Source organism: Paramisgurnus dabryanus, chromosome 5 (assembly GCF_030506205.2).
Source record: "Paramisgurnus dabryanus chromosome 5, PD_genome_1.1, whole genome shotgun sequence".
Taxonomy (NCBI): Eukaryota; Metazoa; Chordata; class Actinopteri; order Cypriniformes; family Cobitidae; genus Paramisgurnus; species Paramisgurnus dabryanus.
In genome coordinates, this window is record NC_133341.1 from 18,795,349 (window position 1) to 18,818,954 (window position 23,606).

At 37.1% G+C, this 23,606-nt stretch overlaps 2 protein-coding genes across 8 annotated transcripts in view; both read left to right on the top strand.

Annotated features, from left to right (window-relative positions):
- Window positions 1-140: 140 nt before the first annotated feature.
- pip5kl1 (phosphatidylinositol-4-phosphate 5-kinase-like 1) lies at window positions 141-10,162 on the top strand. The gene is made up of 10 exons (XM_065271467.2): window positions 141-681; window positions 1,671-1,865; window positions 3,172-3,222; window positions 3,913-4,067; window positions 5,092-5,216; window positions 6,593-6,627; window positions 6,725-6,780; window positions 7,403-7,515; window positions 8,792-8,954; window positions 9,230-10,162. The coding sequence occupies exons 1-10, from the start codon at window positions 667-669 to the stop codon at window positions 9,693-9,695; spliced, it is 1,374 nt and encodes a 457-aa protein (XP_065127539.2). The 5' UTR covers window positions 141-666; the 3' UTR covers window positions 9,696-10,162.
- A 2,513-nt stretch (window positions 10,163-12,675) lies between these two features.
- The window catches only part of sh3glb2b (SH3-domain GRB2-like endophilin B2b), a 53,976-nt gene continuing 43,045 nt past the window's right edge, over window positions 12,676-23,606 (top strand). For all 7 annotated transcript variants that reach the window (XM_065250147.1, XM_065250148.2, XM_065250149.1 and 4 more), the window contains exons 1-2: window positions 12,676-12,834; window positions 21,747-21,888. In XM_065250147.1, the coding sequence (XP_065106219.1) occupies window positions 12,772-12,834; window positions 21,747-21,888 (205 nt within the window). In that variant the 5' untranslated portion in view covers window positions 12,676-12,771. The remainder of the gene's footprint in view (window positions 12,835-21,746; window positions 21,889-23,606) is intronic.

Genomic DNA, 23,606 nt, shown 5'->3' on the forward strand with positions numbered 1-23,606 from the left:
CAGTCGTGAACAAAATAAGAAAATTTAGGCCAATTTCCTTACTGGCCCCCTCAAAGTCACCTCAAAATTGGGGTGAGTTGAAAAATAAACTAGTACATTCAAAAGAAAGCATTTGGCTTGAGAAATAGGGACATTTTGAAATATATTGATGCTGCCAGAGGGATGTGCGTGCTGTAATTGCTGTGGAAATACCAAATATTAAAGTTAAAAGTGGAACGGTATGACTCACGTCATCTGATATTTGTTGCGCTCAGAACAACCATCATAAGGAAATTAAATCAGGATTTGAAGGAAAAAGTCATTTTTTTCCAAATAATATTATCCACCACTGTATAAATGGACATTTTGGCCACCGTTTGGATAGATAGATTTAGACATTTTAGGATTTTTGCTTTTTTAATCTTTAAAATCTTTTTTTGCTGTTTCATCGTATAGATAGTGTGTAAGTTCACCCAGGTGCTTCAGACAGAGACAGCAGTTTATTTACAGTTTGGGATGGGCTGCTGCCGCTGCAGTCGGGCTCGATCTGATGAGAGGGATTGATCGAGCGCGCGCAGCTCGCACACACGCTCTCATTGTGAATAATGTCACACGCGCGTAGAAAGAATCCGCTGATCTTTACATTCACGAGCCGCACAGTAAAGCACATGTATTAGCGGACCCATCATGAGCCAAACTGAGGTATGTAAACATCTTATTTTTAAGACGAGCAGCTGTTTCTTTTATTTAATGGTATAGATGTAAACTGACAGAGTTGCCTAGTCACTTTATTACGACGAGTAGCCTATTTGTTTTCATTTGGCGTGTTGTAGTTATGTGTTACAATGATTAAATATTTGCCACGTCAGAATCTGCATAATAAAATATTTGTTATTACTGTTTAAATTCACCTTTGTCACCAAGAATATTTCACCAAGAATATTATGACAGATGTCTCTTCTTAAGCCATATGCTACATTGGATGAAAACATCTGAAATGAAATTGAAAAAGATTAAAAAAGTAAATTTCTTCATGTAGTTTATCTGATTTCTATCCCTAAAAACAAACATCTGTATGATTAAATCTCTGTCAAAAAAACCCAGGCACATGACAGCTGGGAGGATAAAACTAATAGGTTTTGGCTGACCTGTGAAATTGAACCAAATGTTTCTACTGTGGTTTGTTACTATGGTTCCCTTATGGGTAAAACTTAAAGGCACAATGTATTTAATGCGGCTGATGGCATGTCAGATTTGTTCTGCAGGTGTCTTTACACTTTTCCCTGTCCCCCTATCTTGTAATTTAATGGTCTCGAGTTACTTGAGTCTTTGAGTAACTACAAACAAAACACTTGAAGGATCAAGGAAGAGAAATAGATTCAGTCCTGTCCTTTATGATATGTTGTCATAGAGACATTAACAAAGCAGTTCAAGACCTCTTGTTGCAAATCACATGTGCCTAAAATGGTCATCGCTACAACTCTTTTTGTTCATCAAGGAGAATAATACATGTGTGGATGTTTTTAACCATATGTATCATTTTAATTATTAATTATTGTTACCACGCATTCATCTGTAACACTGTAAAAGCTTTACAAATGCTAATGCATTCTGTTTAAAATTTTAAATCTTGAAAGCGTTACCATGCCTCTGAGTCATTAAGCTTTTTAATGTACGTGGATATGTTGTAGCTGGAGATGTCAGGCCCGAGTGTGAGTGGACACGGTCGCAATGTGAGGAAGAGAAGGTGGGGAGGATTGAGACAGCAGTGGAAACTTCTGGGTCTTTTTGAGATCGACCAACAACATGAATTTTACAGCCTTACCTGTATGATGAAGGAAGGGCTGTGTGCCGCCATTCAAAACACCATTGACAACCCTTTACCTGTGAGTATACCCATGTTTATGAGCTTGCTTCATTCAGTCCCTATTGAGTATCACTTCTTCCTTCTTCAGGAAATGATTCCAGAGGCAAAACATATGTTTGAAACCTGTTTTGTTAGATGCCGACAGTTTCTTTTTAGTAACTTTTTAACTTAAGTTTATGCCTCTATTAAGTGTTTATAGCAAATATTTTTGATTCTTTCAGTAATACTTTAAAATAAAAAAACACATTTTAGCTTAAAGACATTCAACACAAAGAAATGAACAAAGTTCAGCTTATGATATAACCATGTTGATATGGCTATTGAATCATGGGTGAGGGAGACAGAAGTTTGGGGTGATCAAATACCTCCAAGGAGACAGACATGTTCCATTTATCATAATTAGCATGAAGAAACTCCACAGAGAGGATCGTGTCTCAGTTTGGTCGTTCCATGGAGACTGTGTGTTTGTGGTGCTGAAGTGGCTTCCTGGTGTCGTTTGTTTTAGGTTCATCAGAGATGTTTTTATCCTGATCATTTGCTTAAGAGAAACAATGCAAGGGCACAGAAGAATAACTAAAAATGTATTTGGTAACAAACACCATTGTATTGCACACAGTAGGAAGGAGGGAGAGAGAAATCAAACAATGCCACAGAACCAGTAAATCATAGTGCCATGATAGGGCAAAAATTTTGTAAGCTAAATGACATTAATAAAATAAGAAATTATATACAATGTATCGTATGTTGAAGCAGAAAGATGACTGTGATTAAATCTAATGAATAAATTGATAATTGAAGTATTGAATTAATTCATTTAGATTTATAAAATATTGTTTATAAATAACGCAACCATAACTATAAAAAAACTAATATTGTTGCTATTGATGCACCTTGTGTTTCATAAGACAAAGCACATTTAACTCGTGAAGATAAGGGCATTAAATAATGACTTTTTTCTCAATTTTTTAAATGACACAATGTCATATTCCTATAATTTTTTTCATATAAGCAATGTTTTTTTCTCATTTTCTGAGAGTGACACACATACTGTGATGATACCACGATGATCAGCTATATTGTGATATAGTTGCAGTCATGGTCATGTGCTCACACACACACACAGATGATGTTGCAGACCCCTGATGCCATTGAGTTCAGTCTGCTTATACAGCAGTATGACTCGTGAATGTGCTGCCTGTTGTCTGGGGCTCAATGCCTTTTTAAAACCCTCACACCCAAACAGAAAAACATTGTATATGGTATCACTGCAGTAGTATTGCTGTATAGCTTTTCATTGCAAATCGTATTCTTTCCTCTGTTTTAAGGATGAGTTATCAGAAGATGACTACAATCTTGAGGTTACACAAATCCATAAGGTATGTCAAAGGTAGACTACAGCATTTCAATATTTTGGGTGCATTGGTCAATATATTGAGTATGTGGTTGTTATTATACATTTTACTTGCACATAAACTAGCAGGAATTTTCAATTGGTGGGGTGGGTCACTGGTTATGATGCAAGTACTGAATTCATAAAAAAATTCAAATTACCCTTTTGGACAGTTAGGAAATATATCCCATATTTGTAGTTGTTGACTCCAGACTTTCAATCCAAAGTTCATCCAGTCACACTTCACAGTATCTTAGTACTTGGTAGTAGTTAGCTGAAATGGCTAGATGCCAAAAAGGAAAAATGTATTGATTTTCTCCAATTTCCCAGACTACTGTACATTAACACAACTGTTCTTGGTGTATGACAACCACAATTTGATTTGTGTGGTAAATAGTGGCTATTAGGAATAATTAAAGGTGTTATGTCAAGAGAGGTTGTGTTTAGCCCATGTTATATTTTGTAGGACCTTACCAAGTCCATCAAGACATTAAAACATTTCAGTGTTTGCTTTTAAAGTTATTTTTGTTTACTTTTTATGATTGTTTAATGTGACAATTTTGTTTGTTTTTCACTAGATGCCCTGAGGCAAATCATTTAAGCAACTCTCTAATTAAAGTCAAACAAAACCCATTGATCTGTGTTGTCTACTGTTGTATTTGTGGCTGTTTTAAAGGACTTCAGGATGGAAACATATGCTGGGCCGGTTTTTGCCAGTTTGCGACGTTCTCTAGGGATGACAGAAAAGGAATATCAGCATTCCCTCTCTTCTGAAGGCAACTATTTGCAATTTATCAGCAATTCCAAGAGCAAAGCAGACTTCTTTATAACGTGAGTCTGTATAAAATGTCTATGGAGCCTTGTACAGACCACTAGTAGAAGAATAAACCATGCAAATTGTATTTCTGTGCCTATATGATTAGAACTTCTGCCTTAGAGTTTATTAAGCTTATCATCATTTTGATAGAGTAGCTGTCTGTTTTTTACTTTTAAATGTGTGTTAACTGTGCCAGCAGTGTGTCAATTATACATTATCTTTTGGGGGTCAGCTTTTTCAGTTTGCCCGAAATGCAGATTTTTGCTTCAGTCAACAACCAAGGTTATGAAACCTAATTCAATTAGATCTTATTTATTAAACATAAAACACAATTAAGTTAATACTGCTTTAAAAATATGTAGAAAAGAAGGTTACACTTTATGTTACGGTGTGTTTGTTACAGTGTAATTACTGCATATATGTAAGTACCGAGAAATGATAATTAACAATGTGTTATATACTATAGGGTTGGGGTTAGGTTTAAAGTGAAAGTGAAGTATTAAATTGAACACACACACACACACACACACACACACACACACACGCACACGCACACGCACACGCACACGCACACACACACACACACACACACACACACACACACACACACACCTGGAGGAGTGGGCAGCTATCACTGGGAGCAGTAGTGGACAGGTGCCTTCCCAAGGGCACCTCAGTTGCAACCCACTGGCCGTGAGCCTTGAACCGACAAATCTCAGGTTAAAAACCCACTCTCTAACCATTAGGTCATGACTGCTCATGCCATGCCAATTAACATAGGCTGAATAGGAGTTTAAATCTGAAAGAGTGGCCAAGATAGCCGCCAAGTAAAAGGTTGAAGATCAGGTTAATTAACCCTGGGGACCCAAGAACCCTTCTCTTAGCATCAATTAACGTTGGCCAAATTTGACCCGTGGGTTCTCCAGGGTTAAAAACTCACCATTGTGCTTTTAAAAAACACACCAGAACACTGTAGGAAATTGCCCCTGTATTAGGTTTGTGTTTAACACGCTTTTACCTTCTTTCTCCTCTGCTTAGTAATGATAAGAGGTTCTTCTTGAAGACACAGAGTAAAAGAGAGATCCGATTTCTCCTGTCTAACTTGAGAATTTACATGGAACATCTGGAGAAGTATCCACATTCTCTACTTGTCAAATTTTTAGGTGAGAACTGGAAATCAGGTGAATAATTAGTTCAGACATTTTTTGTTTTATTATACACTGTCAGAAAAATTGTCAAAAATTGTCCCAATGTATCAATAGGGCAATACCATTTGAAAAGGTTCTTATATGTACAGTACCATTTAGGTACAGATACACTATATTGCCAAAAGTTTGGGAGATCTGCCTTTATATGCACATGAACCTGAATGACATCCCATTCTTAATCCATAACGTTTAATATGGAGTTGGCCCACCCTTTGCAGCTATAACAGCTTCAACTCTTCTTGGAAGGTCTTCTTTCTATAAGGTTAAGGAGTGTGTTTATGGGAATTTTTGACCAATGTTCTAAAAGAGCATTTGTAAGGTCAGACACTGATGTTGGACGAGAAGGCCTCTCTCATAGTCTCCGCTCTAATTAATCTCAAAGATGTACTGTTGGGTTGAGGGCAGGACTCTGTGCAGGCCAGTCAAGTTCCTCCACACAAAACTCGCTCATCCATGTCTTTATAAACCTTGCTTTGTGCACTGCAGTGGTGCACAGTCATGTTGAAACAGGAAGGGGCCATCCCCAAAAAGTTGGGTGCATGAAATTCAGTGAATTCAATGATTTGGAAGGGTGTCCCAAAACATTTGGCAATATAGTGTATGTATACATTTGGTACTAATATGTACCTCTGATGTACTAATACGCACACTTTGGTACCAGTAATATGAATGCACTTTTTGAACGTGTACTAACCCAGTGACAGCTACAGTAAGGAATGTTTTTTTTGCCAGTGTACGTTAGTGGTAGCCTGGTTCAACCAGACTCTCGTACATTCATTTCATTTGTACAGAGAGTCTGGCCACGCTTCATTGCAAAGCGTTAAATCCGTTAAGGAGGGTCCTCTGTTGAAGTTTAAAACTATTGGATCTGCCAGAGTCACTCAGGATCTGCCATAGCCAATCGCTAACGTGTGGTCGTGACGTATATCATGTGCCGAAACCGTCCGGAAACAACAAGTCCGAATGATCAGACCAACAAAACTTAGCAAACATTGTTCTTGCTCCGGCTTTAACTTCTGTATATTCGGCAGTTTTGCAACAACAAACCGAATAGCTTTTCTCACGTCTTTCTCCGCTGCCATGACTGAACTACAACTCAAACTGACGCACAACCTTAACATCATCGTTCTTAGCCACCCCCCTCTGTTCGCTGATTGGACCTGCAGATTTTTGCAGGAGAAAATGAAATTCAATTAAGCGGAAGCACGTAGGAGGGCGGAGCCAGGCTACGTTAGTGGTGTTATACGTGATTATTTGTACAGGTATAAAAATCCTAATTTTTATCTTTATTGCAACTATTAATGAACTTGTCATGCTTTCTCCATGAACAGGTGTTCACACAATCAAAATTTCTCACCAAAAGATGGTAGTGATTTCATTAAGTAATTTCCTCAGATTCTTTAATACCTTTTGTGACTTCTAAAGTTGTATGTTATACAATACTGTGACATCTTTGTGTGCAGAAGTACTTTATTGTGATGCAAAGTGTCTTTTACCCAGATGAAAGAATCACTGAAAGGTAAGAATTCAGTACTGCAAATTATAAATGAAAAAAAAATGTTACATTGAAAATGTTATTACATTGTCCATTTACAATATGGTTTCTGTGTTCTCTGTTAATTGTGGAAAGATTTATGAGAGCACAGCACATCCTGACTTACTCTTATCCAAAACCTTGCTGTTATCAGTAATACTTATTTCATATTATAAATTATTTAATAAACATTATTATTTCCTGTACATAACTACACTTCTGCACAAAACATGACACCTTCTGTACACACCATCTGTAAATATGTAAATGTGACAATATACTACCCTAAAATGTCTATATTTTTACTATTCCCATTTCTGAACATTTGTCTTTAATTTATTGTCTTGTTTTGTTATTGGCTTAAATGTAGCTTAAATGTGTGTACTGGAAGGTTCCATAACCAAAGAAAGTTCCTTGTGAAAATACTTGGCAATAAAGCTTTTCTGGTTCCGATTCAATTGCTTGGTATTTAGCTCTTAATTCTAGCTTTCACTAATGGTAAGAATAATGATCCAGTCCTTTATCTACAAGAAAGACCTCTCTCAGATTACCCCACCCTCTTCTTATTTACTCCTCCATTCATTCTTTTCTCTTAATGTTTCATAAGGTATGATATTAAAGGCTGTGAGTTGAACCGGTGGACAGATCCAGCCCCTAAAGGCAGCCAGATCATTGTTGTTTTGAAGGATCTCAATTTTGAGGGACAGTTCATTAATCTAGGTGACCTCACTCATCTTTTTTTTAAAGTTGGAGAATTTTTAAACTTCATCTGCAACATACACTCACCTAAAGGATTATTAGGAACACCATACTTATACTGTGTTTGACCCCCTTTTGCTTTCAGAACTGCCTTAATTCTATGTGGCATTGATTCAACAAGGTGCTGAACGCATTCTTTAGAAATGTTGGCCCATATTGATAGGATAGCATCTTGCAGTTTATGGAGATTTGTGGGATGCACATCCAGGGCACGAAGCTCCCATTCCACCACATCCCAAGGATGCTCTATTGGGTTGAGATCTGGTGACTGTGGGGGCCATTTTAGTACAGTGAAATGATTCAAGCTTTGTGACATGGTGCATTATCCTGCTGGAAGTAGCCATCAGAGGATGGGTACATGGTGGTCATAAAGGGATGGACATGATCAGAAACAATGCTCAGGTAGGCTGGCATTTAAACGATGCCCTTATTGGCACTAAGGGGCCTAAAGTGTGCAAAGAAAACATTCCCCACACCATTACACCACCACCAGCAGGCTGCACAGTGGTAACAAGGCATGAAGGATTCATGTTCTCATTCTGTTTGCACTAAATTCTGACTCTACCATCTGAATGTCTCAACAAAAATCGAGACTCATCAGACCAGGCAACTTTTTTCCAGTCTTCAACAGTCTTCTGCTGTTGTAGCCCATTCGCCTCAAGATTGTGCTTATTGTGGCTTCACAAATGCTTTGCTGCATACCTCTGTTGTAACGAGTGGTTATTTTAGCAAAGTTGCTCCTCTATCAGCTTGAATCAGTCGGCCCATTCTCCTCTGACCTCTAGCATCAACTAGACCCTAAAAATGGTTGTGCGTGAAAATCCCAGTAACTGAGCAGATTGTGAAATACTCAGACCGGCCCGTCTGGCACCAAAAACCATGCCACGCTCAAAATTGCTTAAATCACCTTTCTTTCCCATTCTGACATTCAGTTTGGAGTTCAGGAAATTGTCTTGACCAGGACCACACCCCTTAATGCATTGAAGCAATTGGCATGTGATTGGTTGATTAGATAATTGCATTAATGAGAAATTGAACAGGTGTTCCTAATAGTCCTTTAGGTGAGTGTATGTTTAAAGTCTGCTTGATGCACATCTTGAAACATTCATACTTTTGTCTCTTGTGGATAAAGGAAGAATAATTTTGACATCCTTTATAAATTCAAATGAGATTAAAAAAAACTTTTTTTCTTCTTGAATTCTCAATTATTTACAATGTTCATTGTTGTACATGACAGATCAACAGCGTCTTTGGCTCTTGCGTCAGGTGGAGATTGACACAACCTTTCTTCAGTCGCTCAATGTGCTGGATTACAGCCTTTTGCTGGCCCAACAGCCCCTGCATCAGGATGAGCTCAGTCAGAACTTCTCTTTCGCAACACTCATCATGCGTGCCGCAAAGTGAGTTTAAATGCAGCACATCACACATACAGTCACTGTCTCACAACCAAACACAGACATGCACAAAGAGTTTTAATGAATGTACGATTGTGTGCAGATTGTCAAAAGCTTGCATCCACTTCCACCCTCCAACCCAGAGGGTTTTGCAGCAAAATACATTTTCTATTGAAGTGCCAAAATAAGGCATTTCAGTTAGGTACTATTAACCTTTCTAGTATCATTTTAATCAACAAATGACTATTCTTTGCAATATTCTCATTCTCCCTGGCTGGCAGGTCAGTACATGCAACGTCCAGTCCTACGCACGTTGCTACACCCACTATTCCTGGAGTGGTGGGAGAAGACTACACCACTCTTATCTCCTCAGAACTAAACTGTACGTCATCACAGGGTCACGCCACCGAAATGCGCAGTGACCATGGCGGTGCAGACAATGGAAGTTATGAAGGAGAAAGTATGGAGCAACCTAGCAGAGTGGGAGCAGAATCGGCCAATCTACAAGAATTTCAGGCCCAGAATCGAAGGCTGCTGCCTAACTTTAAGAACCCACTTCACGTTATTGATGGACCAGAGGAGCGTTACTTCATCGGGATCATTGATGTCTTCACTGTTTATAGTTTCAAAAAGAAGCTTGAGCATCTGTGGAAAAGACTCAGATATCCACGACATACATTCTCAACAGTGAGCCCTCCAGTCTACTGTCAAAGGATATGCCAGTGGGTTCAGAATCATACCAAATAAAGCATGAGAGATTTGAAATTTGTCACTGCTCAGACACCTGAGCCATATACCTCATTATATAAGCACAGGCCAACACAATACAAATGCATTTGAGTGTGCGCGTTTTTGAATAAATTGCAAGTAATGTCTGGAGCACTCGCATTTAATAGTAACAATTGCAATGTGCAGTGATTGCATACTGGATGTATTGTTTTATTGAACGTTACAAAAGGATTGTGTTAAGCAATGTTTTTTTTATAAATGAATGGTAAATGAAGACTGAACAGTTTGTGGCAGATAAAAAGAGATAAAAAAATTGCTTTTACTAGACACAAATGAAATGAATGATACCAACATATCTAACAAAAAAGATGGTTTTGCTTTTTATTCTGTTCAGAAACTGTAATATGTGATGTGAGGCCACAAGTGAAGCATTCAAATGTTTTTAAACTGAGTATTTAAGTATAATAATAAAGTAACATTTAAGATTTGTGTCTCTTCTTTAAAATAATTCAATAAGATCTAAAACCTCACATTTTATGATATGGTTTCACAGACAAAGCTTAGGACTAGTCCCAGACTAAAATGCAAAAGTCTAGGCACCATGCCAGAATTAGATTTGTTGTTTTTGCAATTTTTTAGTGATCATATATCATGTTTTCTCAGTCTCTTTAATAGAATACATTCAGAAAATACAGGAAATGTGTATGTAGTATTAAAAACTGTATAAAAATGTAAACTGATGTGTCAAGTTTTTAGGGTAAACTCCCCTTCCACTTGAGCAATAGCAGGAAACTGCAGGATCTCTTAAACCTTAATAAAATGAAATTTTAAAGATTTTTTTTATTTTTTACTTCATTCTCAAGATGTGTTACGTGCCAAGAGAGGTCACACTAAACACCATGCCTAAAGAAGACATTTATTTCTGGAAATGTAATTTTTGTGGTCCATATTTCCTGTACTTTCTGTTTGTATCTTAATAAAATTGATTGAAAAATAAATATGGATGGACATTAAAACTTCTAAAACAACAAAGTCTGGTGGTGGTGGCCTAAAGACTTTTGCACAGTACTGTATATCTTGAAATACATCAATGACATTTTTTAGTCTCAAGATGCACACCAATGTTTTCATCCAAGTCACTTTTATGAAAGCTACTTAAAGGCGCTCTAAGCGAATCTGTGCGACGTCACTTTTTGTTGAAGTTTGAACTGTTTTCAAACAGACGGAGCGTAGCTAACTCCTCCCCCTCACTTCCGTGCTTTCATGAACACGCCCAACCCCCACCCCCAAATCCTTCTTGTCGTTTATTGGCTGGAACACTTTGTTATGTTTCGTGTTGGTAGGTTTGGCCACTGTGTTGTTATTGCCGTTTGTGTAGCCTGGGCTGTCTACAGAGATCGCGTTTTTTTATAGTTTGATCAGTGGTCAGGTAGCAAGCAGATCGTGAGGAGATGTTTGCTGTATGTAACAAAAAAATTTTATGGTCTAAAACGCGTGAATTCGCTTAGAGCATCTTTAAATGTCTTAATTTAACCAAGACCCATGGCTTCATCTAAGCCCTTTCTGTAAAAAAACCAGGCCAGGCCAATACATGCCTGTATTGTCATTTTGTCATTAAATCTGCAACATTTATATTCTTTAGAAAAAAGTTGGACACTCATTTATACAAACAGTAAGATTTGTGAGTTGAAGAAATTGAAAAAAAGCAAGTCATATATATTAAAAAGTGACAGTGAGATGTTAAAGGCGGGGTGCGTGATTTTTAAAAAAATACTTTGGAAAAGGGAGTCGGGCCACTACCAAAACACTAGCCAATCAGCAGTAAGGGGCATGTCCACTAATGCCAAGTTCAGACTGCACGATTTTAGCCCTGATTTTGACTCGCCGACAGGTTTTGAGAAATCGCAGACAAATGCCCAAAATCACAGGCAAATCAATGCTCGTGCACGCCAGTGACAATTATACAGTGTGAATTATCAAAAACGCGATCTGAAAGAATCGCTGACGAGTCGCCGACACCCGTGAGATATTTGGCATGCTAAATATGGACCTGTTGGCGATTCAAAATCATGCCGTGTGAAATGTGTTTTGACTGAAAATAACATTGACGATGACCTACAGCCAATGAGAGAGCAACATACATTTCAGGGAGGAGTCTCTCTAAACATTTCCCATGTCCAAGTCTGATGTGAGAACTTTGGTCTTGCACGCGTGACCTTGCGTTTTTCCCTTCACGTCACTTCTCGCGTGCGTTTGGTTGTGAGACGTAGTTTGCAGACCGGGACAAAGTTGTCAAAGTCATGCAGTATGAAAAACCCTGTCTCCAATCGATCATGCAATCTGAAACAGCAGCGACTGAACGGTACCCCAGATAGTCATGCAGTACGAAAAGATCTTTGACCCGACTACTTTGAAAATCTATGCAGTCTGAACTCGGCATAACCGACATCGTTGCCTGGGTTGTGTATGTGTGGGGCGGGTCTATCAAAGGAAGGTCCAGATTCTGTTGGGGTGGGGTCGTGTTTGTTTATGTGATTTAATATCAACATATCAAATATCAACATTGGCTTTCAGAGATCATGCACCCTGCCTTTAAAGGAAATATATAATATGTTATAATGTTTTATAATATTAGTCATAAATGTTCTCGGGCTTTCTCCAGATCTTCCCAGGTTCTGTAATAGCTCCCTTTATGCATCTGGCAGTTATATATAGCCTATATTTCTTCATCACTGTTTTTTAGAAATCAAACCCATGACCTTTGCGATGCCAATGCATTGATTTACCAATTCTACAGATACGGGAACACTAAACAACTTACTGATTAGGGTTATTTGTGGTGAATACATAATTTGTAAAATATGTTTTTATTTAATTTATTTTATGGTAACAATTATATTTAAATTACGAGACATAATAAAAACGTTTCTGATTTCAATTTGTAATCCAGGCCGAGTAGAGGATGCCCGATGTAACGGATGATAAACTTCAGGCGGCGCTGTAGATTAAGCCTCATCCTGCACAATCGATCCCTCTGCAGGGACAAGCGACAAACTGATGTTGCTGAAACAGTCACAGTGAAAACGCTGACACGATGGATTTCAATGTGAAGAAACTAGCGTCGGATGCAGGTGTCTTCTTTACTCGGGCGGTTCAGGTATGAAACGAGCCGATGCTTTTGGGGTATTTTTTGGTTTGTTGCCTCTAGTCGTGACTGACGTGCGTTAATTCAGGGGAATGGATGTACGCAGCGCGCTTTAGCCATGAATGAACGTATTTACCATAACATTGCTCTAAATGTTCGCTTATCTTCCATTGTTAAAGAGGAATGTTTCTTGTCATTTGTCATTTTGCGATGATCTGTATTTTCCTGTAAAAGATGATCTGTATTTTGTAAGCCGATAGACGCAAGCCAAGCCCCTATCCATTATTAATGGCTGTTCATGTGACAGTCATCAGCTGAATTCTCTCTAACGGTCCAACCCTCCTTACTAGCCGACTATTAGTTCATATTTTATTTTTAAAGTGCTAAATAAAGTGTTGTATGTTAATTGAATATGTTATTGTTTGTCTAATTGTTTGTAGTGCAAATAAGTACAATAGAGCTTTATAGGCTTTTTCTATATTTGTATGTGTTAGACAGGCAACTTTCTTATGAGAAATATAACTATTTATAATGCTGTATTTTAATATATCTAACATAATGCATGACAAGTTAATATAAACATTTTTGTGTACGGAGCATTGAAAGATGTCTGACCAGCTGGTGTGTGAGCCTGTGTATTCTCATCTGTTTGCATGTGATTGATTGACATTTAAACATACATACAGTAGGGTGTTTTCAATACTAAAAACTTTTAACATAGGCACAATGAACTACATGAATGATCACCGAACAACTGTACTTGTATTAACAAATTTAACAAAAAATAAATATTAGTTCGTGTTATGCATTATTTAATGTTATACCACAGGGCTGTTGAATGCTTTATTCTGATTGGCTGAGAAATGTTGAAAATGAAAAATGGGTGTTGATTATTTTTCTGTAAACTGCACATTTCTTAAAAATACGCACCAGAGAAATGTTTGTGGTAACCGTGCTATAAGAGGAGTAATTTACTTCGGTCCTTTGAATTAGTTGAATGCAATGCCGTGCCGCATTACCACATTGGGTGTGCATTATTTTTTTATAATTAAACGGCCGGTCATCAATTATTCTTTATTTATACAACAGGTCTGTTGAATGCTGTATTCTGATTGGCTGAGAAATGTTCCGTGGGTATGCATTAATTTCTGAAAACCGCACACCTAACTTGTCAAATGTCTTAAAAATGGGCACCAGAGCAATGTTTGTGGTAACCGTGGTATATAGTACTGCACAATTAATCGCATCGCAATCGCGATGTCAGCCTGTGCAATTATATGACAGCAAAATGTTGCAATTATATTAAATAAATAAATGTGTCGACTTGTTAACACAAACTTTCTGATAACAGTTTGATGATTTTCCTTGCTGTTTAAAAAAAAGAAAGAAAAATGAACAAAAAAGGCAGTGCATGTGTGGCATGCACGTGTGTGGTGTGCTTCGTCACTTATACGAGAGCGAAGATGGATGCAGAGGAGGTTGACAGTGATCTGGTAGCTAAAAAAAAACTCTATGTCCGTTGTATGGCGGTATTTTGGATTTAGGATTACTGACACTGAGCAGTTGCTACATCACGTGGCAATACGAAAACATTTCTAGTTTTACAAATACAAATTTTAGCTAAACTGTGTGTGGATTTTCTTTAAAACCCATCAAGTTGACTCATGATACCATTTAGTATAATCGCAATCGCACATTGCAATTTTAGCATCAATAACCGCAATGGGAAAAATTACCCAAATCGTGCAGCCCTAGAGGTATAAGAGGAATAATTGACTCCGGTCCTTTGAATTATTTGAAAATAATGCACACAAAATAATGCACGCTTCGCGTCGTGCCGCATTGCTCCCTGGGAGTCCATTATTTTCTTATAATTCAATGGCCCATCGTCAATTATTCCTTACTTATTGAATAGAACTGTTTCTGCATTAATCTGGAGTACCCATAGAGTAGTATTACATCCTTTATATCTCCGAAGAGTCTTCAGTTTAATCAGATTTATAAAAGTCAGATTAGCTTTACTGATTCTTTCTGATAAACGTACGAAAAAATTAAGAAGGAGGAGTTACTACCAAGGGAGCGTGTAACGTTACGAGTCATAGATTCACTACGTTCGTGTCATTTATATAATATGCACTTACGCCCCTATTACCAAAATAACACAAAAGTCTTACTTACCGCATCCAACTCATGACCTGGTTGAGAAATCCAGCGTTAAACAAACACACACGCAAAACTCTGCTGCTACCCCGGATAAACAAACAATATCCATTGTTTTCATAAGGCTGACTTCCTTCTCCTTATATCCAAAAACATACTTCTTCATTCATGCCATTGTTGAGTCTTGATATTAAACAAATCTATTGCGTGAAGTGATGTTTTTAAGTTCTAAGATCTCCTGCTGATTGACAGGTGGGTGGGGTTTCTGGGGGTTTGCCCATTAATATAAGTGATGTGTATAAAAACCCCTAAAGCGTCAGCTGGGCCCGTAATCGAAAAAAACTTTACGAAACTTGTACGAACCCTGACGAAGTGCATTCGGCACAAAAATACTCTGAAACACGTCCATCTGCTTTTTTGACACTTTGCCTATGTTTAACATGATGAAACAACTCTTAAACTGTGTTAATAAGTCAGAATGCATGAAATACCACTGAACCACCCATTTAACTCTAACACATATCATAACAACTTACTGAGGAGTACAAAATAAAATCCTACTACAGTTATAGTCCATTGGGGTTGTGTTTCCCAAAAGTAAGTATGGTCGCAAGTTCTGTGGTTACCAATAGAGGTCAGTGGTAACAAAGATCACAGTTAGCTAACGATGCTTTTGGGAGACATACCCCACAATGCCTGTTACCACTGCATGGACCGCCACCACTTCTAAGAAAAAAATACATGGAAAACTTGTTTGCAAAAAGTCCCAAAAGATGTGCATGGTATAATATAGAATAAAATTTCTATAGAATATATCATAGACTATTTATTGTGTTTTATTTGCCAGGTATTCCTGGACATACAAGGCACTGACACTGACACAAGACACAGACCAAACAGTATGCAAAACACATTACAATTTAAAAAAGACACAACTACATGTAATGACAAAACAAGTACTGTGCAAACAGCACCAATTGATTATGCATACAGAACAGGATAAGTGACATTATAGTGCAGATATAGGTCCAAATGCTCTTTAAGGGCACTACGGTAGGAGTAGTCGCATATACAGTCACTCTAAATAAAGAGACAATGATGTTGTTTTTCATTGCTCTATTCCCCAACTGTATTTTAATTGGCCACACTATGAGACACAATTGCGCAACACACTCTAGAGTAGTGTTTCTGAACCAGGAGATTTCAGACTTATTCAGAATAAGACAAAACTAGTGCTGCCTCACGATAAGTCGCGAGTCGACTAATTGTTTGCAGAATAAAAGTTTTTGTTTACATAATATATCTGGGTGTACTGTGTATAATAATTATGTATAAATGTACACACAAAAACACACACACACACACACACACACACACACACACACACACACACACACACACACACACACACACACACACACACACACACACACACACACACAGTGGTGTAGTCTAGATTTTTGTAGTGAGTATACTGTGATTTTTCCCTCTCACCCTTATGCTTACTCGTCCTAGCGCGACACCTCATAAGCACCACCACACTCACAGATGCATACAGTAAAGATATTCATGTAACTAAGAGCATTCTGAAAGTGTACTCATAAACACATAAACTGAACGTGTTATCAACATGTCAGTTTATTATAAGAAAAAAAGACTTTAACAGCCAATGGGTTTACAGCTGGGGAAACTGGACTGATTTTTAGACTGGTTTAGTGTTAATCAACATCTAACTCAGGGCCAAAAGTTACTCAACTGTTAATTAAAATTAAATAAATCTTCAATCTGTGGCTAACACATGCATTAAAGGAGAAAAAATATTCAATTCTTTCAATAGCTATTATCTGACTATTGATAACATTACCATGTGTAATTTAATGGTGTAAATGTTTTTAATGAATACACATTTAAGATGACCATGAATTAACTCTAATTTGCATAGTCATTGATATAAAAGCTTATTTTTGCATATAATATAAGCATTGTCTAAAAATGAAAATAAATGGCATATACATAATTATTATTACAAGACCATCATGTAGCCTAATATTAGACACCCAAACCAAACAGAAGTTTAAGATCATATACATCTTGAACGTAGATATATAAATGAACACAGAGAAGGGAAGTTTAACACTGTGAAGCACAAGCAAACATGAAGAGGAACTGAAGGCAGCTAAAAACCATCAGGATATTATCACGGGCTTATTTTATTGCATTTGGAGCCATACCTCTAGATAAAGTAATAAACTGGACTGATGATTTAAATGTTGTACTCACATGTGCGTTGTAAGCTCTATGGATTTTATGTTGCAGCACTGCTTCACTCGTTCACTTCTCAGTGTCGCGTGAGCAGCTACACTGGAGGTTCGACTTCATTTGGCGCTAAGCAGACCTCTTGGTGATGTCAAAGTACCGCGAGAGCGAGTCAAAGCAGATTTTTCCATGTGATAACTGGAGTCTCTCTCGCGGTACTTTGCTGTCACTCGCCAGTCTGCTCCCCAGTTACTTTCGCGTCACTATAGTAATCTGAATTCATAGAAATTCATACGCCGATCGGATCGCGCAGTTCGGCATGAAGTATATAGCCTAATATGTATTTCAACCCGCTAAAGTAGCAAGTGTAGCATGCTAATGGTCAATGCTTCACATCTATATTATGACTAAACTTTAAAAATGTCACAAAACCATGCTGTTACGCATCCTCGCGCTATTTTTAGTGGGTATACGGAAATCCTTGACAATTTCTAGTGGGTATACGGCGTATACCTGCGTATCACGTAGACTACACCACTGCACACACACACACACACACACACACACGCATGTATATAATTAAGAAACATTTGCTTGTGTATATGTTTATATTTATATATTTTATTTTATAAATAAAAATAAATATTTTAGGGATGCACGATATATCGGCAGACATATCGTTATCGGCCGATAACTGCTTATTTTTAATATGATCGATTATCGGTCTGATAGCAAAATTAGGCAGATAAATGAAAGCCGATAAATATTGGATTATTTCAGTTTGTTGAACCACTTCACTTACTCATTGCTGGCCATGATTGGTGCTTTCTGTGACATAGCACGAAGATGACACGTGTTGCGGGCTCAAGAAGAGTATGCTAGTCTAGCGCAAAGACAAGATGTCAGCGGTCTGCTGGGAGTTTTTCATTGTGAAATTAATATGAATATTTATCGGCCTATATATATATTGGTTATCGGCCTCCAAATATACAGAGTTATCGGATATCGGTATCGGCCAAAATTTCCATATCGGTGCATCCCTAAATTATTAATTATGTAAATATATTTTTTTCTTAAAATTATAAATGTATGTGTGTGTATGTGTATATATATGTATCTATATATAAGTATGTATATAACTATTACATTATTATATTAATACACAGTGCACACACATATATTATGTGAACAAAAACTTTTAAACTTTTTTATTCTAGTCGCGACTTATCGTGAGGCAGCACCAGACAAAACAAGCATTAAAATAAGCTAAAACATGCAAAAATCAAGATATTTCTTATTATCTGGTTTTGGTAAAATTTAATAAGTAGTGATAATTTTTTTGCAGGGCCTTGAAAAAGTTAAAGGTTGAGAAGCACTGCTCTTGAGTTTACACATCAAGTGCTCTGATCTTAAAGAGAGCAGGGCATAGGGATGATCACTTCTACCCATAGTGCATAATTGTGTAGTATCTACTGAATATAATTTTGTTGAAAAACTACAGCAATTTGGAGAATCTCAGGAAGTTTCTATATTAAAATTCTTTTCGAAGTGTTTAAAAATTAAAGTTTGGTATATTTCAAAATTGCAGATGTAAAGGGAATTCTACATGGTGCCATGTGATATGTTTTTCCTGCCCTGTCAGCAGAGCTCTTCCCTGTTTTAAGGAATGAACGTATTAAACATTTATTTAGCATGTTAGAGGAAACATGCAGTGGGCCAGGAGCTTCCTGTTAATCATTGATAGTCAAGGGGCATTTGGTGTCATCTGTTACTGATCTTCAAAGTAGTGATGCACCGAAAGGAAAATTCTTGGCCAAAGCTGAATAAAATGAAAAACTCAGCGGAAGGTCAATTATTTTGCTAATTTTCTCACCATTGCACATGTTACATTTTCAGAATGTCTTTTTTACCATATTTATTTCACATTATTTAACAATGATTTCAGTCATTATAGGGCCTTTTTACACCTGATCACTTCTTTGATCAGATAGCTAAATAGACTTGTTAAAACTGTTCCATTTACATTCGACCACATAAATTAGTCTTGGCTAAACGGATATTAATCCAATCTTCTATTCCCACGCAAAATGCAAATAACCTATTAATTTCAGTGTTTCCCATACATAGGCTCTACTTGGGCGCTGCTCCCAGGTAAATTGCGACCCGCCCAGGGGAAAAAAATCACTTTACGAATTTCCGTATTTTCTGAACTCGACTGGATGACCCGTGTTTTGTTGAGAGAGAGAGAGAGAAAGAGAGAGAGAGAGGTGGGGGTCGGGTGACCGTGAAGATGATGTACGCGTCATAAACTCATCATCCAGCGCGGCAAACTGAATCAACTGCTGCACATACGGAACAGCCAGGGAACTACACTGCGACCAAAATGGTCGCATATGCTTATAGCATCCAAGTTGGCTTCATTTTGCGTGCAAGCACGTTGTGTCTATCCCGTTGAGTGTCCGTTCACGTGCTCTCTGTTTCTCAATGAATTTGGGTGCGACGTGAAGCAACCTCAGTGTCACATTGTATCCTTTCATGTTTCTGAACTTGAGCAGAGTTTTACCATTAGAGGTCTTTTTTCACTGAGGACGCAGGTTTCTCTGACACTTTAAATTTATATTTTAAATGGTCAGTCAGGTCCGGGTCGGTCCTAGTTCATTACTTCGGGTCCCAAGTCTGATTAATATTGTGTGTAAAACCCGAGTCCATCGCTTCATTTTCTTTATCCCATTTTTTCATAATCTTATTATTAATAGACCATATCTTTACTAAAATCTAAACAGTTTGCACAGAGATTGTAGCAAAAAGCAGTGCTAATACTGAACGAGCAAAGCTCTAGCTGACTCAGGATATAAAAAACGCAAAGCTGTAATGTAAAGTCTGTCATCGGGACAGCAAGTAGACTTTTAAATCTGAAATAATTAGTGGATTTAGCTTTTTTTAATCGGCAAAAGAGAAATAGAAAGCAGAAGCAGTAAAAGTGCCTATCTAATAGAATTTATTACCATTATAACATCAGTCACATTTATAATCTATAGACCTGCACTGTCTATTAATAGGCTATACGTAGTATTTTATATTGAGTTTGATAAAAGGGGTCATCAAATTACTTCATATATCAGTGCAAAAACATCAAGTGTTTTCGTGGTGCTTTGACGAACAGTGTCAGCTTTGTTTATGGCAAAGAAAGTTTGGGGTGGTTAGATTAATGAACTATAATGTGAAATTAATATGAATGTTTAATAAATCAAAGTATTGTGTTGTGTCACACATTATTAGTTCTTTGTCACATGTATAGTAGACCATTTTTTGTTGGTGGATAATGATTGCCCTTTTCACCAGCTACCACCACAAGTAAATTTCAGATCTATGGGAAACACTGATTTCTATTCCTTAAGAAACTTGCAACAATTCTTATATAGCACCGTATGTTGAGCAGCGGATGTGCGCCTGCATGCACGGTCAAGCACGAGCAAGAGAGAGAGAGAGAGAGAGAGAGAGAGAGAGAGAGAGAGAGAGAGAGAGAGAGAGAGAGAGAGAGAGAGAGAGAGAGAGAGAGAGAGAGAGAGAGAGAGAGAGAGAGAGAGAGAACGGAAAGATTGACAAGAGAAGACAAGGAAAAGTGCTCAACAAAGCAGTCTAACAAAAAGCTTGTTAAAGGGACACTCACTAATTTAACAGCTCCCCTAGAGTTAAACATTTGATTTTTTGGAATCCATTCAGCTAATCTCCAGGGTCTGGCGGTACCACTTTACGTAAAGCCGTACCATGGCTGCAGCAGGCGCAATGATATTATGCAGTGCCTGAAAATATTTTCAGGCACTGCGTAATATCATTGCGCCTCCTGCAGCCATGGTACGGTAGCAAAGTCCTTCATTATTATGCCAGAATGAGAATATAGTTCCTAGCAATATCGGCCTAGAAAATCGCAACTTTTAATTTTCCGTCTGTCTTAGTACACGACGTAACAACAGAAGAGTCAAGTTTTAAAGTTGGTAATTTGAGCGCAATGCTAAAAGTCTAATCAGATTCAAGCTATGCTAAAAGTGGTACCGCCTGACCTGTGGATCGGCTGAATGGATTCCAAAATGTTAAAAATCAAATGACCATATTTTCAAAAAAAAAAAAAAAATGGTATAATAAAATATAACATGTTTGTCATTGCAGGACTTTACTGGTTCTAGGAAGTTTTTATTACATACTGCTCTTTGTCGTTCTATGACATGAGATAAAGAGCTAATTTGTTGTGTCTTTCTCATGTTGATGTTGTATGTTTTTGCGTGTTTCTCTGACACTTTAAAATGGTTTTACTAACATGTTTTTCATCTTCTATGCCATTTTCCTCACCTGACCACCTGTGATGTGATGTCTTAGACCTTTATTCTCATCTTTAATGTTTTTTTGTGTTGATTTAGAAGTTCTCCCACTCTCTCTATCACTAACTGTGGATTAAAAGCAATATTTAGCACTGTGTAGTCATACATTTCATTGTTTTATATGTCTTTCAGTACACAGAGGAGAAGCTCGGCCAAGCAGAAAAAACTGAACTAGATGCCCACTTGGAGAACCTGATCGCTCGAGCAGACTGCACCAAAAATTGGACTGAAAAGATCTTTAGGCAGACTGAGGTGCTGCTTCAACCCAACCCAAGTAAGACTTTATATGTGCTAGATGTTTATTTAACCTTACTGCATTGTATTTTTGAAGGCAAAGTATTGTAATAACTATAAGTAATCTGCTTTTTGAAATATGTAGTCTCGTTACTCATAAGTGTTAATAAGCAGAAGCTATGAATGTTTCATGTTGTTGACATTAACATTATATTTCTTCATAAAGAGCGTCTCATAAATAGGAGCTTCACAATGACCATTTGCTTTGATAACACTATATAAAAGATAAGACACATTAAATTAATACAATTAAACATTTGAAGAGATCCTTAAAGCGCATCTTATATGTTTTCCTTCTAAATTACCTAATGGATTCTGGCGGTATTTCTAAGTGGTCTGACCGGGATTAAGCAGATTTAAAGCAAAAGTATTACTTAAAAGTAGTGCGAGAGCATTCTGCTTATATCATTATATAATTTTTGACGGAGTTGACTGTGACAGCTTTTGTACTGTTTTTATCTGCGAGAGTACTGCAATATATTTTGCCTGATTACATCTTAAGAAATATTCTTCTTTGACATAGCTTAATTTAATTCAAATGTTATTGTATATGAGCGGTAAACTGTTGAGGAAAACAACATGAAACATTGTATATTAATATTTATTTGAGTGTATTTCCTTAATCTTTGATAAGACCACAGCTTTCACATCTTTTTGGGACTGAGATTAAAGAGCGATCTTTGATGAAATGATGGTCTTTGATGTACCTTTCATGTACTTTCAAGCTTTTTTATTTAAATGCGAGAGGTTCTGATTGGCCTAGTTGATGTGTGCTAGTAAGAACACTAACCTGTTCCTTCTAACTCTCTCCATGCTCCAGTTGACCAAACTGGTAAGTCTCTCTACTCCCTGCGGCCTGTATTGTGGATCACCAACCAAATTACTGGTTCATTATCCTTTTGTGATAGTAGCATTGGTATTTAGGAAATGGTTTGTTTGCAAAAGACCAAATGAGCAAATGATTCTTGTGACGTTACTTTAAAATTAAAAGCTTACTTGTTTGAACGTTATGTTTTGGCATCTGATAAAAATGATCAGATGACATATAAGGAGGTTAAATGTCATACTACCAAAAAGTGTTTGTCTATCACACAAAGGATATAATGAAAGTTTTTTTTTTACTATTAAAAACCCACATGCTTTTTTATAACTTTTGATACATTCATCAAAGGTTATTGTTTTGTGCTGTGAAGTCATAGTGCATTTTTCTCCAAAGAAAAATACAGTGACCATTTTAAACTGTATCCAGTAATGTTCCCTGCATTTAATACAAATCAGTTTTTTTAATATCAGATGTTTGATGAATAGATTTCTAAAACCAAAGAAGGGAGGTTAATAAATCTTTCTCCCTTGACTATTTTTATTAATAACATTTTTAGATCTGCTCAAATAAATAATCAAGTTTTATCACCCCATAAAAATGTTATTTACAATGTCTGGATATTTGAGTAATCTTTTATGTTTTTCAATTTTGATTGGTGGCTTTTGTTTCCCACTTCTCCCTTATTTCTCAAAATTTTCGTTTTATACTAAATACTTGGTGTTTCGAGTCTGTTTACATGATGATAGTGTAGTTTAAACTATGTTTCTGTAAGACTAAACAGTCCTAAAATTAAACTATATCGACAGACACAAAAAAACAATACTCAAGACTTTTTTTCTGGCAGTTTACTGTTGGTTTCACAGGTTCAACATCTA